Genomic DNA, 17,869 nt, shown 5'->3' on the forward strand with positions numbered 1-17,869 from the left:
AAATCTTATCGATATTTGATTGAAGTAACATGTGACCACCGAAAGGTTGTACACGTTTATCAAGTTTCAAATCATTAAAAAATCCGTTATTATCCATGATTATAGATTATATCATTAATGTTATAGAAAGAATAATAAGGGCCGAAGGTACATACAATCTGGTGTACCTTGGGTACACCAGATTTAATATCAAAACTTTCGTCAGATATCGTACCAGAAAACCTTACGACAAAACTTCGGTTTTTAAGAAATGATGATACCCACCGAACAATTCTCTGCTAAAACCATATCCACCAAGTTTCCGATAAGTAGATGTTATCTACTTATACGATGTTATCTACGAAAACTTTTTGTAGATAAAAATATATAGCATCAATTTGCTGTCTGCTTTTGACCGATGTGCCTACAGTATTATTACTAATAAAAACTTAATTATTTTATTCTGATAAAATTTATTTAAATTTGATTTGAGCGATTCAACATCTTTGTATTAAAAAAAATTAAAAAGTTACTAATAAATAATATCAGTTTTAAAACATCTGATTTAAAATTTATACCGTACTTGTATGGTTACGATTAAATTTAGACGCTCAATAAATCTAAAACGTTACAAGAACTGATCGTAGTAAAATTTTGAGTAGGCGTATACTTTACAACCAGTAAGGAAGATTTATTTTGTTGCATTAATATTACTGGAAGCAGTTGATAAAATTATTATTATTATTATTATACGAAAGATAAAATGAAACATATTTAGATATACTGTATGAATCTAATTAAAAAGAAGTGACAATAAATTTTCTGTTGTAACCTGTATTTTCTAATATATAATATATATATTTTTTAGTATAATGATCTATATAAATAAAAGACTATCTTCGTTTTTTGTGTACCCTAATAACTCAAAAACCACTTAACCGATTTCGCTGAAAATTTCACAGTTTATTATTATTTGTCCCAGTAGCGTTTACATGTTATTAGTTCCATATATTTGTTAGTCTAACCTGAGATGTTTGTTATGTGCCTATACATAACAAACATCTCAGGTTATTCCTAAATGACTATGATAAATACCTTAAAATTTTTATACTAATATTAATTGTTACGAGTATCGATACATTATTATTAATATCGATTGTTATTGTTATGTGTATGTTCTAATATGGAAAATCCATACATGGATTTTCCAAATTCACATGGTCAAATTATACGTCGCATGCTGCCGCGTAGGCAATCCTACCGATTTGTTTACATATGCACCAAATAGTCACCAAAAATATCGTGTATTACAGAGCATTGCAATGATTTTGATTTATTTTATTGAAATAAAATTAGTATTGAATCGATATTGTTTATATTATTATTTTCGTAATATAATTTTTCAAATATAATACATTTATTTAATTCATACAATAAAATTTGGTAATAGCAAAGGATTGCCGGGTTCACTAGTAAATTCATAAATTTAAATTATACTGTAATTTTTAGGAATTTTTTAAACATTTATAATTTGGTGACAGTACTGTACGTTTTATAATAATTATTATTAAAAAGCCATTTAACCTAGAAATCTAAATTTTGGAAATGATTCCAAATCTTGTTATCGCAAAACAAAGGAAAAATATTCGACTTTTGGAATTTAATTTTTTTTTTTAAAAGTGCAGATAGTAATTCAAATAATTTTTTTCTTCAAAAGGAAAAACCTTTTAAAAAACTTTGAGTACGGTTTTGTATGTAAAATGTTTGGTTAGCGCTATACGACTTTATCATATTATGATTACTATTTTAAATTTTCAGGCTGCCAGATTTAAAATAGGGTACCTCGATAAAAGAAATTCTTATATTTTTTATCTGTTCAATAAATTATAAATAACTGAAGTCTTCTGTTTATTTCAAACAGAATCATCATTAAGTGATTTTATGCACTTATCCGTACTTTTTTACAATTTGAAACTACATTAAATATATATATATATATATATATATATATATATTTATTATGTCTTAAAACTTTAATTTTAATTATCTAATCTTTTTTACGCTTTTTTCCATTGTTAAATCAAATAATGTCAAATTATTTAATAATTAAGGAAATTTCCTACCTAATTTTTTTCGCATTGGGATTTATGATACTTTTATTCTTTTTCTATTTGTCATAAAACGACATTATTTTTTTCCAAAAGTCTTTTCTGGTAAGAATCTATAAAAGGAAGAAGAAATCCTTAGTGTTTCAAAATTTTATATTTTGTTTTATGAACAAAAATTAAAGTTGTAAGATCGTTTAATTACATTTACTTGTTATTATTATTAAAAAAAAGGTGTATGTATGTCTGTGTGTGTGTGTATATATTTGTATATATATATATATATATATATACACCCAAAATGTTTAATTATTTAAAAACGTTACTTTTAAATTAAAAGTTTAATATAAATATATATATATATATATATTTCATAATTTTTGAACATAAAATTAAACCATTTACGAATGTGTTATATCATGAAACGTAGATTAGTAGTAGGCTTAATTGATTTTGTATATCCTGTATTTAATATCCTTTTGTTTTTTAATAAGATCCATATTTTTATATTTAAATATAAATATATATATATATATATGATAGCTCATTTATAAACGAGTAAATTTCGATACAACCTGACTAAAAAGAAAAAAAAAAATATCGATTTTACTTCCTATATATTATGCCTATCATAATAAAGTACTGAATGAAAGTTACATTAGTAAGTTAATTAGGTTTTTAATTGAGTATTATAATTGGGAATAAATAGATGGAAACATACGGGTACCGTGACTTAAAAACTGGGCCAAACATTTGGTCGCCGTGGCATGCGGTGGTGGCAGTTCTTTTACTCTTCTTCATCTTCTTCTTTTCTTATTATTATTATTAAAATAATGATTAGGGTATTACAAAAAAAGGGATCGAAGGGTAACAAAAAGAAAGGGTTGAAAATGTTGGGATATCCCACTATTGAAGGGTGGTTTCATTCAAGGGTGTATTTGACAGTGTCTTCAGTAGTAGTAATCTACGTGAACATATTACACAGCTCTCTATTTTTAAATATGAATCTATATATTTAAAAAAAAAAATCATTACTGTTATTATAATTAAAGTATTAAATTACAACATTTTATTTATTAATTTTAATACTTCCTCTCACTGCAGATAAGTCAACAAAAAATACTTAAAATATATCATATATATATATATATATATATATATACAAGTTTTAATAAAAAAAGAGAAATGAAAAAAAATTAAATAGGTGAAAACTGCTGATTTAGAAAAAGTAACATATTTTATTTCAACTAATAATTTATTTTTATATGTCTATAAAAATCTTTAAATATGAAACACAATCATTTCATTTAACAATAAAAAAACATAATAAATCATTAAAAATTCTTTTTTTAATATTTAAATGAAAATAAAAATGTACCATTTCAGGGTAAATCAGTAAAAAAAAAACAATATGTAAATATATATTTAAAAAAAAAATTTTCTGAATAGTCGCATCAACAATTAAAGTCATTAGCGACTTATCAGTGTAATGTAACTGTACCGGTAAACTTGTAACCTTGAACAAATTCAAACCGACCATTCCTGAAACATATGGTTAATTGAAACCCAACCACCAAAGAACCCGGTATTCACAACTAGTATTCAAATCCGAATAAAATAAAATACCTTAAGATTTGAACCTAAGAACTCTTGACCTCGAAATCAATTGATTTACGACGACGAGTTTTACCACTAGACCAACCCGGTGGGTTGACAATATATTAAATCAAGAAAATTAATAAAAAAGGAAAAAATATATTAAAAAAAAATCGAAAATTATTATTTTTTTTAAATTTTACAAATACTAGCTTATATTTCTTGTATATTTTTATTATTTATTTTCTTACATAATTGATTTAAAAAGTGATAAAATAAATAAATTTGAACTTAAAGTATTATACAGATAAGAATAATTTAGGTATATTAACAATTTAACATTTAAAAAAAAAATCCCTTTATTTTTCTGAATTTCCAATTAAAAATTCCAAAATATTATTTTTTGGTATATTTTATTTCATTTAATTATTTTTACTAAAATAAAATCTATGAAACAGAGAAGTGAAGTTTTTAGATGCAGTTAGAAGGAAGAAGAAAACGTTTTTTAATATATTACATTTATTACTTTTATGAAATAAGTGCTGTTATTTAATCATTATTACTAATAAAATATGGATTGTATTACAAGTAGAATCCTTCAGATATGAATATCTATTTTATTATTTGAAAATAATTCAAATAAAACATATTATAAAATATCTAACATAATTCGTTTGAAATTAATAATGAATTATCTATTTATTTATCTTAAGAATAACAACAGAGGTACAGTATAAATAAATGAATTTTTTTTAGCGTAAAGAAATATCAAACCTGACAAAGATTCGAATACGAAACATCCAGATAAAAACAGAAATGATAATAATACGAGTATATATTAAACTCTCTGAACTAGAATAGTCAAAAAATTTATCCTTTGATATAATCGCTTATTCTATAAAGTCAATAAAGAAAAACCTTCTCTTTAATTATGTTGATTACCATGGCAAAAATTTACCTTTAATTCAATGACTTCATTAATACTATTTAAAAAATTTTTTTTAACCCTTAACTTCTTGTATCATGAACTCATAAATTTTTATGTTGAAGAATATTTGAATATTTGATGTATGTTTTTTATTTTGTAGATTTACATTTCTATAATAATGTTATTTGAGAAAAAAATAACTACAAAATATTGATAATTATATCATATTATGTTGAAAAATAAATAATTTTAGCATGATGATGATTTCAACCATTCTCTTTTAAATAATATATTAATTTAAAAACAACATTTTTTCTCAAATTTTAATTAACATTATATTTTATCATTGTCAATTTTTTATTTTTTTATTTTTCTATGTATGTAAAACTTGATGAATTGAAAATATTTAAACTTACTTTTATTGAAAGATTTGTTTGCATATAATTTTTTTTTCGTTTAGTCATTATTAGTATTATGTATAGAAGTATAATAGAGTAATTTCTTCTTTATAAATATCAAATGAAGGAATTAAAAAAAATAAAATTCCAATTTGTTTATGAAAATCAATTTGAATTTTCTACATGATTTAGCCTACAACACGTAACCAAACACACACATACATACATACATACACACACACACACACACACACACACACACACACACACACACACACACACACACAGAGTAAAAGAAAAAATTAAATGGGAGACTAGTTTTGAGAAAAGTGCAGCAGATATTTCAATAATTTGGGTTCTAATGTTAAAAAATTGTATGTGTACGCTCATACATAATATATATGAGCATAAACATATACGTATATAATACTCTGATAATGAAATATTATTTTATTTTTAATATTTGAAAATTTCCTGTTAAATAAAAAATAAAAACTCAATGTTTTAATTCAGTAATTATAGGGAAAACGTAAAGCATATTCATGAAATTTAAAATTTGTAATTTATAAGTAAATACTTATTTTAATTGTATTAAAAAAAAAAAAAAAAAAAAAAAAAATAGTTAATCGAAATTGAAATTAAATTAAATTTTAATACCTTAAGGCAATTATTTATAATCAGAAATTCTTTTTAGTATTTCTTAAGTATCTTTTTTTTTTAATTTTATTTTTTTATGATCGCTCACCTTAGTTGTATGCGTGCGAAGGCTTGATTCGGTGGCGAAACCTTTCCCGCAGATGGTACAGTGGAATGGGCGGTTCTTGGCTCGCTCCACCTGAGCGTCGTGGTTGCGAAGATGTTGCTGGAGGTTTGACAACTGGATGAACGCTCGCCCGCACTCTGCTAAGTGACAACGGTAAGGGCGTTCGCCTGTAACAATAATTTTGGTTTTCTCATAATATATTATAATTGTTTTTTAAAACATCAAAAAATTTCCTGAATATAAATAAACTCTTTTACCTGCTTAATCACTTTTCTGATTTCATATAAAAAATAGGATATATTTGACAACTTAAAATGATTAATTTTTTGTAAAAATGCATTCTTTCCAACTTCAAAAGGATGAGTTTTGGAATTGCGACATATTTTTCTTCAAATAACAAAACTAAATAATTAGAAACCAAAAACGAAGGCATGAACAATGAAAGTGTGGGGAAAATAAAATTCTATTAAAAAAAAACTATATTTCTGTATTAAGTGTTTTAGAAAGTATTTAGAGATCTGGGTTTACACGTTAGGATTATAAAATATTAAATTATAATTAATGCCGGCTTCCGTGGCGCGAGTGGTAGCGTCTCGGTCTTTCATTCAGACGTTCCGGGTTCGAACCCCGGTCAGGCATGGCATTTTTACACGCTTCTTTAGACGCTAAAATTGTCATTGATAACATCCTCTGAAGCCATTTTTAGGTATTTGGTACTTTGGTGGCTGGATTCAATTAACCATACTTATCTGGTCGACCTGAGTCTGTATAAGACTACACTAACTCATTTACATGTCATACATATATCATCCTCATCGCATTGGGTCCGGGGAGGCGGTTGCTTATTGTTCACTAACAGAACAAATTGCAACGTATACATTAGGAATAAATTAGAAAAAAGGCGGGACTATGGCCCGCCGCGAAAATATTTTATGGTTTATGTTTGTTAAATGTTTTTGCTAACGAATTAAATAATGTTCATGAATTTAGATTACTAACAACAAAAACTTTTACAACGAAGAGCTTCAAAATCCTGAAAATTTTTACTTGTTTCTTGAGTTGTGAATTTTTAACGCCACTTTAACACCTAATTTTTTCCATTTTGCTTCCTTGTACGAAGTAAAGGAAGTATTATGATCGCGAAAAATTTCAGATTTTAACGGAAATATCCATTTTGACCATCCCTGAATCCCAAAACACAAATATAATGTTAGATAAATCGTTCCTATAAAGAAGTATAAATTGGTCGATCGATTGAATCGTTCAGGAAATATAAATCGTTCGAACGAATGAATCGTTCGTGCGCTGCGCGCAGCAACCCGGCTCACCACGTGGTCCGCTCTGCACCATTAACAGCTAAAGTTAAAGTGTGAGAACATACTTAAAAAAAATAAACAAACCCCCCACCATACTTTTTTATGGGAAAGATAATAAAAAAAATGCAGTAGTTTTAATTCAGGCAAAAACTATGAGAGTCTAATTAAATCACAATGACTAGTATTAAAAGTAAATTATGCTTTTATTAAGACTTTGGATGCAATTTATAAATTAAATAAATTATAATGTTTAAATACTTTCAACATCAAGAAAAATACTATCTGAAATCAAAATAAAAAAACTGTAAGTAAAAATTTCTGTTTCCTCAGCCAGACGAATAAAACTTTTTTTTTGTTTAACGTTGTTCAGATTATAAAATAACGACATATTTTTATTTTGTATATGTATTAAAATTAATTATACACACACACACACATATATATATTGAAATTTTTATACAGAGTTGGAATTTAAAAAGTGTACGCCAACACAATTGAAATGACGGGTGAATAATAAACAATATAATGTAGGGGAGAAGTTTCTACAGAAAACTAAATCAATGATCAAAAGATTCGCGCAGGAGTTGATTGAAAAAAAGCTTTTTGACTGGCGGCTAAATAGCCAGCCGTTCAGCAATGAATGGTCGAGGAAATCTAATCAAATTTTTAATTTCATTTCCTTTACCGATTTTTCTTTTTTCTTTTTTTTTTTGTTTAGTTTCTATTCTAAACCAAATGAAAATTTCACTTACAGATGTTCAATTTCTGCCAATAAGAAAAATTAATATTTCGTTGACGTACTTCTTTTCTTATCGATGTAAATATGCAAGTATATTATTTGATTTGTTAACTAATAATTTCTTTAATTACTAATATAAAATTCAATTATTTAATTACTATAAAATAATATTGAAATAGTTTTTTTATTATATTGTATTTCTGTTAAAAGAGGCCCCTGTCTCTTTTTGTTATGAATTATTGTTTTGTGATTTTCTTAAACCATTTTTGTGTAAAACTTTTTCTTTCTTTCAATTCTTTGTCAGGTTTAGACCAGTTGATGTTAAAAGGATATATTTTTCATTGTCTCTGTTAGATCGTTAGGGGATACCTAACGATCCTGTTAACAAACATCGCATAATAAATTTGGAAATACACATTTATTTACTCATTTTAATTTATTTTAGCTTATTAGTTTTACCTTATTTATTCACTTTGTTAAAAGTTTTCTGTACGTTCGCTTTTTTAATTTTTGTTCATTTATTTTCATTAAAAAAAATAAAGATTTTTCTTAAAAATGATCTTGAAGATTCATGTTTTTTTCTTAACAAAGAATTCAGTTAATTTTTTTATCTTAAAAATACATACAGATATAAAATTTCTACAATAAAATCAAACTTATAAGGCACGAGTTATTCAAATTCTTTAAGAATATATTTTTCTGAGTTATAATTATCCTAGCTGTTAGTTTACTTATACTAAAACAAAAAATGATGAATAAAGATGCAGTTACATGCAAAAATTTTTTTTCGATTTAAAAAAAATATATAAAACAAATTATTTTACACTTTTATCTAGCTTCTTCTCCGAAGTAAATTTACTCATATCTTTATATTAGGTAGATTTCATGACAGCTACCTATTTTAATGGGTACCATGATTCGACTTGCGAGAAATTTCGACATATCTTCGCGTTTCACATCACCCAGACCAAATATAAATACATATATTTCACTTTCTTGTGGACACGATAACTGCCGTAATTTTGCGCCAATTACTTTCAAATTGATGCATTAAATATAACGACTCAAAATCTCGGTCGAGTTCGTAAATGGAAAAATCGGACCATGGGGGTGGAAATATGGAGGGAGCTTTTTCGAAAAAAAAGAAAATATCGCTATAACTATCTTATTAAGTAAATTATCGATTTCGTTTAAAGTTCCTACTATTCTTTGGGTAAGGGCCTAAGATTTATCTAAGCAAAGCAAAACATAACCTAAATGTTTTTTGAAAAAAAGTTTGATATGATAAACCCTTATGGAAAGGGATGACCAAATTGATGTTGCTGGAATTGAAAGAAGATGGGGCTTGTCGTATGCTAAACATGTGAGACCTTTTTCACATGCAACCATTGTTGTAGTGAGTAAATTTGAATTTTGGTGGAAATCTTTTTTATCTTCTACTTAGCACCGATGAAATTACCTCCGCCTTTCGGCGTGCTGAAAGGGTTTTTTTTTTAATGGTATTTTGCAAAAGAATTATCAGTAAGTTTTTAAAAAGATTTTATAATATGTATTTTAAGTGTTTTCTTTTTAAACTAATGAAGTAATTGTTTTTAGTTTTTTGTTAATTAACTTTTTATTTACTATTTAAAAAAAAATTATTATTACTTATCATAGTTCACAGCGTTAGAACTCGGTTACGCTTCACGCTTTTATCTTTATTTCCTTCCTTTTTAAAAGCGTTTAACCCTTACTTTTAACTGCAATAAACTTAAAAAAAAACTTTTCTCTTTAGTAGTATATTTTACTATTATATAATTGCAAAGCAATATTCAAAGCTCTAGGAACCCATATTGATTAGAAGATGGCCCAATCGGGGACACAGACCATAGGTGACGTCATGCCATTGTTGCCACATTAGGGAAATTTATTGAACTAGTGGGAATTTCTCCACACCTGATCTCACTCAAATCGTACTGGACTAGGCCGGGCGGCGGATGACTAATATTCCAACAGAGATTCTCTTCATATAGATTATCCCTCAATTTGTAGAATCAACGCCGGCGACACGGATAAACTAGCCTCAGTATTTCATACCCAAACAAACATGACAAACAATACCCGTTTGCTGTTTTGCAACGTTCCTTTTATTTTACTAGCTTTGATTGTACCGAACAACTAATTGCTATCAGCTTTATCTGTTGATAATGATAAATTTTCAGTTGAATATATAAAGTTTAAGTCATTTGACATGTAATATACTAATAATTTCCTTTTCCCTTGCGTATGAATCTCTATTAATATTACGCAAAAGGTTAATATTATTTTAAAACGCTAAAAATAGATAAATAAAAGCAATTACAAATTAAAAAATAAAGTTAAAATTGTACGTAAACGTTGTAGATATAACTGGTACGGATATTATTAAATTTATTATTCTCATCAAAGGGAAAAAACTGTGCATCATTTTAAAGGAAAAAAACAGAATATTTTTGTAATTGTAACGTACTAATTCAAAATAACATAAATCTTTAAACCAATAAAATTAAACTCGGTAGCAGTATTTTACAAGTTTTGAGAGACGTTTGTTTTTTGAAACAAAAAATATATCGAGTATTACAAATGTTTATCCGAGTTTTAAATCTAAAAATTGCAGATAAAGTCAATAATTTTTTGTTTGTAACGTTTTGTTCAGTATTTCGTCTTTTTCCATTTTTTTTTTATCCAACCTATTAGAGGATGGTTTATTGTTTTTACCGCATGAATAGGTTTTGGAAAAAGTTCAACCGTGTTATAAAGTCCACTTCTATTCGATATGACAGGGGGAATTTTGATTTATAGTTGTATACCGTTTGACAGTATCGGGAATACCCGTCCTACATGACGGTGCGTCAAATGAAACAATGAAACGGCGGTGATGCGTTTTACAAATAATTTATATACATTTATCCAAAATTGTCAGTCGTTCCAGCGTCGGTTCGCTGTGAAAAAATAACAATGGCGTCAGTATTAAACTGTTCACTGTGCGTGACGTAGTTGATTATATAGTAGTCCGCGCGAAGACCTATCAAAAAAGCAACAAAATTATAACTCCATTGGCTATCTTTATAAATACTAGTAATATAAAAAAGGAACTTGTATTATTTAATTATATTTATTGTGTTCGTAGTCCGATTCAATTATATTTTAGAAGGAAGTAAAACTAACAATTGCAAAGCTTAAATAAACAATTGAAGAAGCAGTCGTACCGGCTACTTCTTAAATTAGTTCTCAGATCCGATCTCTACCCAATAAAAAACCAAACATATCTATTTAGTATTAAGTCTATTTATTATAGACACCGATGTAAGATAAGCTACAATAGACAAGAAAAAAAATCACATAATTCAACTTAATTAAATAAATTATATATATATATATATATATATATATATATATATATATATAATGCATTCCACAAAAAAACTTTCAGGGAAAAAACACAGGGTAAAATAACTAGTCGTTCAATTTCTTTGTTTTAGACTTAGCTTTTAAGTAAACAATATTACTGTTTCAATTCTTAATTAAAATTTCAGCTTTATGAATTCGGTACCGTAGTAAAAACAGCTACCGAATACATACTATTCTTTAATTTGGTGCTTACTTCTTAAAATTAAGTTTTAAAGAGGAATTGAAAAAACAACCGGTTTTGTTTTATGAATTCGGTTTTATTGTTGGATAAAATTATTTTATTTAAATTTTTTTTTAAATATGGCTAGGATTACAAAAAATGATACGTTTATGAAAGAAAAAGCTGTTTACAAGAAACGTACGTCATAATAAAAGTAAGAAAAGTCGTAAGAAAGACATAGTATGACTTCAACTCTAGCGAAAGCGTGAAACTATCTAAATCACAGGAGCATATATTACTTTTTAATTAAAATTACCCTCAATTTTCTTCAGTTTTCAAGTATATATTTTTTATATATTAGAATGATGTAGGTTATTTATCAGATTTTTCAAAGAGTACTTAATTAAACTTTTAATGTTATTAATTTGTTTGTTCCTTCTTCTTTTTCTCTCCTAAATCCGAAGGTTAGTGGTATGCAGTTCCTTCCTCTCTACAGCCAGTCCTTTGACTTCCTTGTATAATCTTCCTGGCTTTACTTCATCCATAAACTCTTATTTAGGTGTTCCTCTTTCTTTACGACCTTATATTTTATCCTCCAGAAGAGTGGTGAACCAGTTTGAATGGCGTAGTAGATAACCAACCAAATTATTCCTTCTCTTTACTAGTAATCTTAGCAATATCCTTTTTATAAAAGGAATAATACTTCCTTATTCGTTGCATTCTCTGTTCAAGGCATCTTCAACATTCTTCTCCAGCACCACATCTCGAAGGTCTCAATTTTCTTTCTTTCTGTTGTCCTTATAGTCCAAGTCTCTGAAGCATAAGTAACAATGCTCCAGATTAAACTTTTAATAAACTGTTTCCCCGTTTTGAAAAATACATTTTTAGATGTCAGTAGTCTTTTTTTTTTCGAGAAAATGCTTTGATTCTTGAAAATTATTATTTTTTTTGTGTTATTATATTTTTGATGTAGGTTGTATTTCTGCCATCCAGAATAACAGAGCTTTCTAAATACTTGAAGTTAGTTACCTGCCTTTTATTATATATACTAAAAACAAAAATGTAGCAAGTAAAAAAAATATCTCTCTTCGGAGGAACGCTGTATTATTTCAATCAAAGTCATATATATATATATATATATATATATAGTCGCTACAGATGCGGGCTACTATGAAAAATTAGATTAGAGATTAGAATGCGACAAACGAGAATTTATATTTTGAATCTACTTTTTCGTTTGCTAAAATACAATTTTCATTTATTACAAAATGCTCTCCCTCTTCTTCCCTTCTCCTCGCTCTCTCTCGTATGTGTATATATATATATTATAATTATTATTAGATTCTTCATAACCAGATAATTGTTTGAGTTATACAGAATAATCTGTGGTCTAAGAGAAAGATCTTTAATATGCTTCTACTTTCAATTTTAATATATTATTAAACGATCAAAAAAATCTTCCGGTCAGTTGATTTAAAATTAAATTAAACAATTTTATTTGAAATGAATTAATATTACCCAACTGATTTTAATTTTTAAATGATACTAATTAGATGAATCTGAATTTTCTGTACACTATTCATTTACTTAGTATATGCTTTTTTTGATAAAGACATTAAAATTTATAATTTTATCCTGTACAATTTTTATTAGCTTTACAATTTACATTTACAATTGTATTTATTATATAGAAATAATAATTTTTTCTTTGTATTAATATAGTAACATTAATACAAAGTTTACTTAATCTTTATATATTAATTTATTTTACATTTTACTCGATGCTACTCTATTCAAATTTCCCTTTTTTATCTATGGAATAGTCCATCTACAATTATTTCTGTTGTTATTTATAATTTATAAATTATTTATCTCTTAGAAAAGGAAGTAAAAAACCTTTAGTAGAAGGTTTTTAAAAATAAAACTGATTTCTTAAGTCTTAAAAAATATTAAGCCTAGATAAAGTTATATTTTATTTATCAATTGATGTTTCTTTTTTTTAGAATTATACAGCCAAAAACATTTATTTTTTCTTTGAAAATAAGTTTAAAGAAATTTATTAGTAATTCTGCGATTATTTTTTAACAATATTCTGTTTTCGATTGAATAAATAGAAACATAGATACTCTTACATAACAAACTATTGCGAAATAAATATGACTAAAATAGAGATATCGAAATTATTAAATTAGTAATGAAAATGTAACCGGGTTTATAATGCATTGTTGTAATAAATTAAATTTAAATTTATTTATTTGACAAATCATAATTAAATTAAATTATTTGAACACATGTAGTTTATGTGACAGAATAATATAATCCGTATGGAATGGATTAGTATAAACATATGTGTTCACATGTTATATTATGGTGCGCCTGATGATGAATAGACCGATGCTTCTCTAATACTCATAACTCTCACTTCATCTAGTAATATTGGTCCCATTGGTATTAATATAGTAATTATATTTTTTAAATTTTATCACTTAAAATTTATTCTAATAAAAGTAATATTCGTGTAATAAAATGTATTATTAACGGTTATTATTTCTTTGTAATAATTTAAATGATTAGATTATGCCTAATGACATTAATTTTAGTTAAAAAAAAAAATCTGATGTGGACACCACATGACTTTCTTGTACGCCTATTAATACACATACATTTTATACAAAATATGTGTATATATACATACACATTTTTTTTTACAATCAGAGGTTAACCCTACCCTACTATAGGGCATTTGTGTCTGTGTATGCTGTGTGTGCGTCCTCCTTAGCTGAGAACATTCTTATATGATCAAACATACAGCCCCTCAAAATGTCATATGATTTTTTTTCTGAATTGTTTATATACAATAAGTAAGAAGAAGCATTACCAACAAATAAGAGCAAAAAGAAAGAACATGCTTACACGATTAAACATACTGCCCGTCAAAAATCATAAGATTTTTTCTTAAGTTTTTATAATCGATAAATAACAACGGTAATAATAATTATAAAATAAATTAATAAATTTTATTTCCGTAATTTATTCATTCAATATCGTAGCAGTTCTTAAATCACAACTATTTTCGATACAAATAAATCGATACTGAAAATACTATCGCTTATCAATTTAGAATTAATTATCAGTATAGAATATATGATTTTTTTGCCTTTGCAGTTGCAATTAAACATACATATAGGCAAAACACGTGGGTAAAATCAAATGGTAAACAATAAAGGTCAAAATTAAAAGAAACAATAATGGTTAAAATTAGAAGAATTTTGAATCCTATATATCCTCCTTAGCAATTTATTGATTTTGAAGCCAACTTCTCTTTTGTTATTGTGTAAAGGAAGGTTAGTTCGCAAATTGAATATAATATATAAATAATAAATTAATTAATTTAATTTATATTTAAGCTTTCAGCTCTCGTATTGAGTGAATTTGCATATGAATATTATGGATCTTGACGATTTCTTAACGATTTTTTTTTGGATTTTGGGCTTTTTTGGACATTTTGGTCCAGTCGATTGCAATCAAAAGGGGAGGTGCACAACTAGATGTTACAACAGTCCTAAACCAAAAATGTCAACATTCTACGGCTAATCGTTTTTGAGTTATGCGAAATACATACGTACGTTTTTGAGTTATGTGAGATAGATGTACGTATAGACATCATGGTAAACTACTCAAAGTGGATTCAGAGATAGTCAAAATGGATATTTTCGTTGAAATCTGAAAGCCGAAATTTTTCCCGATCACAATACTTCCTTTACTTTGTACAAGAAAGAAAAAGAGATGTTGGCTTGACTTTCCTCACATTTCTGTTAATTGAAAGCAAATTAGATATTGACTCAAAAAACCTTTTTACATTTTTTCAGAGTTAATTCTGATAAAAAAAAAATTATGATCCGTTTAAATAAAAAATATATGTTTATATTTAATTTCTCTTCTTTGTCTTAATACGATGCGATTACAATTGAGGTAAATTTCTTTATAGGATTCTCATAGGAATTTTTCTTTTTTATTCAAAGCTTCCATGACGCATATTTTTACACTTTATTTAAAAAGGTGTTAAAATAAATAAAATATTTTTTTTAATACTGGACCACTGAAGAATCAGTGATAGAATAATTGAATTCATTTTACAAGATCTAAAGAATTAAAAATCTTTTCAAATGTTACTTTAAAATTTTTTTAAAACTCCTACGTAAGACTTCTACAACTGTTTGTTTTAAAAATAACTTTAAAAATTTTATGTATCGAATAAAAAAGCAAAAGTTAAATTATTAAAACTAAAATGTAATAAATGTTATTGTGTGGTTTTTTATTTCGAAGCTTGCTATTTTTTTAAGAAAATTAGTTATTTCTCACGTACTTATGCTAGATCAAAATTTATGTTTGCAGAATACTGAAAAATATTTATTTTTTTGGGTACACAAGTATTATCAACATATAAATAGAACAATTTTTATTTCGTTCTAAAAAGATATGTTTATAAATAAATATTTTATATGCGTAGTAATTTAAAGATGAAAAAATTTATTTGTTTTATTTTCAGCTAATTATTCCTTATTTGGGAGGAAGTTTAAGTGAGAAGTATTTGACAGTATTTTTAAAGTCGAATGGAGATTTTGACACCAATCTACTGTAGAATATCATCAGCACATAATTTTAATGAACGTTCATCTATTCATTTACTCATAATATCTAATGTGACATGATATTTAAGTTCATACAGCTATTGAAAAACCAGTTAAAATTAATTCTATAAAATGGAAAAATAATGTTTTCTTTTTATTTAACGTAATTTCTTTTTATCTTCAATGAGTAATTCTAAAAAGTTTTGAGAATTAATGTGTAAATAATTAACCTTAGCTTTATGATTTATTCCATTTTCAAATAAACATGGTACTCATGATTATTAAAAAAAAAAAACAATTGTAATATACAATTTATAAAAAAATCAGAGAAAAAAACAAAATATATAATAATTAAATTTATTTTTTAAAATTATATATCTACAGAAAAACTCTAAAAATATGCTAGGGCAGATAATTTGAGTATTTTAGCGTATAGAAAATGTCAAGTTGGACCAGAGTTCGAACGTGACTCCTTCCTAATAAGAAATACAGTTACTACCCCATCAAAAAAAGATCAACATCTTAAATTTGGTAGTTAAAGTTGATTTTTATTTTAAGGAAACGTTTTAATTTAATATTATAGGTATATATATATATATATATATATATATATATATATATATACATATTTTTTTTTGTGAAACAATACAATTGATTCAGAATAAATCCTACTCACTTTTAAAATTTTTGTTTTTTTTTGTTTTACTCAATAACAATTATAATTACAATCGGCTCTCCTGCGGAGCCATAAGTAAGTTTCTTGACTAAAGCACGTGATAAGAAGCTCCTTAAGGAACCCCAAAATAAATAATACGCAATAAACAGTTGTAAGCAAACTTAAAGTCAAATATGAAATTTTGATTTTTGAATTTGATTCAGTCAAATTTTTTAATTTGACCGAGATTATTAATACTCGTATAATTTCCTTCGCATTAATATATATATATATATATATATATATATATATATATATATATATATAATAATTAATATTCATAAAATCTTTGGTATTCTTTTAGTATTTTTTAAAAAAATATATATAAATATTTTTTTTGGGTATTTTTTTGAAATATATTTCAACCAATTTTAAAAGATTTATTAGTTTTTTCCATAACAGGTTAATAAACTGTTAAATGCTATTCGAAATGGAACCGATTTCAACATGAGATGTCTAAATCTTTTTTTTGTTCATTTTTTAATGTCAGTAAATCGAATAGGTTTTCTTAAACCATCTGCATTATTTTTAAGATCAAAGTTGTTTATTTGATTGCAAGGTGGTCCAATAATAATTGCAAACAACAGCAAACACTCGCCTAAGTAATGAGACTAGACGTACAGCTGGTGGCCGTTGTACATAGGTTTCATATCACCTGCAGTCAAATGTTTAAAACTCTGTTGATGCCACCACCAAAGTTCCTCTTCTGTTAATCGTTTTTTTACTTCACCTCCTTTTATTTACTGTTTATTTACGCCTAATGGCGATAATTTTTTATAAAACTAAAGACGTATACAGATTACCATATATTTGTACAGGTTATAAAATATCTTTTATCGAAAAGTAATTAATTTGTTAACGTATTATAAATAAATTAGATAATATTATTTACAGCTTCGTATTTACATTACGAATTATAACAGAAATTTGGTAATTTAATTTGAAATATTTATTTTATCACGACTAATATTTACTTACTAAACAATTACTGAATTATAGAAACAATCATGGTATTGTACGAATATTGCATAAAATATGATTTATGTAATATAATGAACATAATTAATAAACCGATACGATGGCGGAGCAAGTAGGAAATAATAATTTAGA

General features: G+C 25.9%; 1 protein-coding gene across 1 annotated transcript in view; it reads right to left on the reverse strand.

The window, feature by feature from the left end:
- LOC142317536 (uncharacterized) overlaps positions 1-17,869 on the reverse strand; it is a 421,737-nt gene that overhangs the window by 86,666 nt on the left and 317,202 nt on the right. The window contains exon 5 of the mRNA XM_075354096.1: positions 5,752-5,936. Coding sequence (XP_075210211.1) covers positions 5,752-5,936 — 185 coding nt within the window. The remainder of the gene's footprint in view (positions 1-5,751; positions 5,937-17,869) is intronic.

Source organism: Lycorma delicatula, chromosome 1 (genome assembly GCF_047948215.1).
Source record: "Lycorma delicatula isolate Av1 chromosome 1, ASM4794821v1, whole genome shotgun sequence".
Taxonomy (NCBI): Eukaryota; Metazoa; Arthropoda; class Insecta; order Hemiptera; family Fulgoridae; genus Lycorma; species Lycorma delicatula.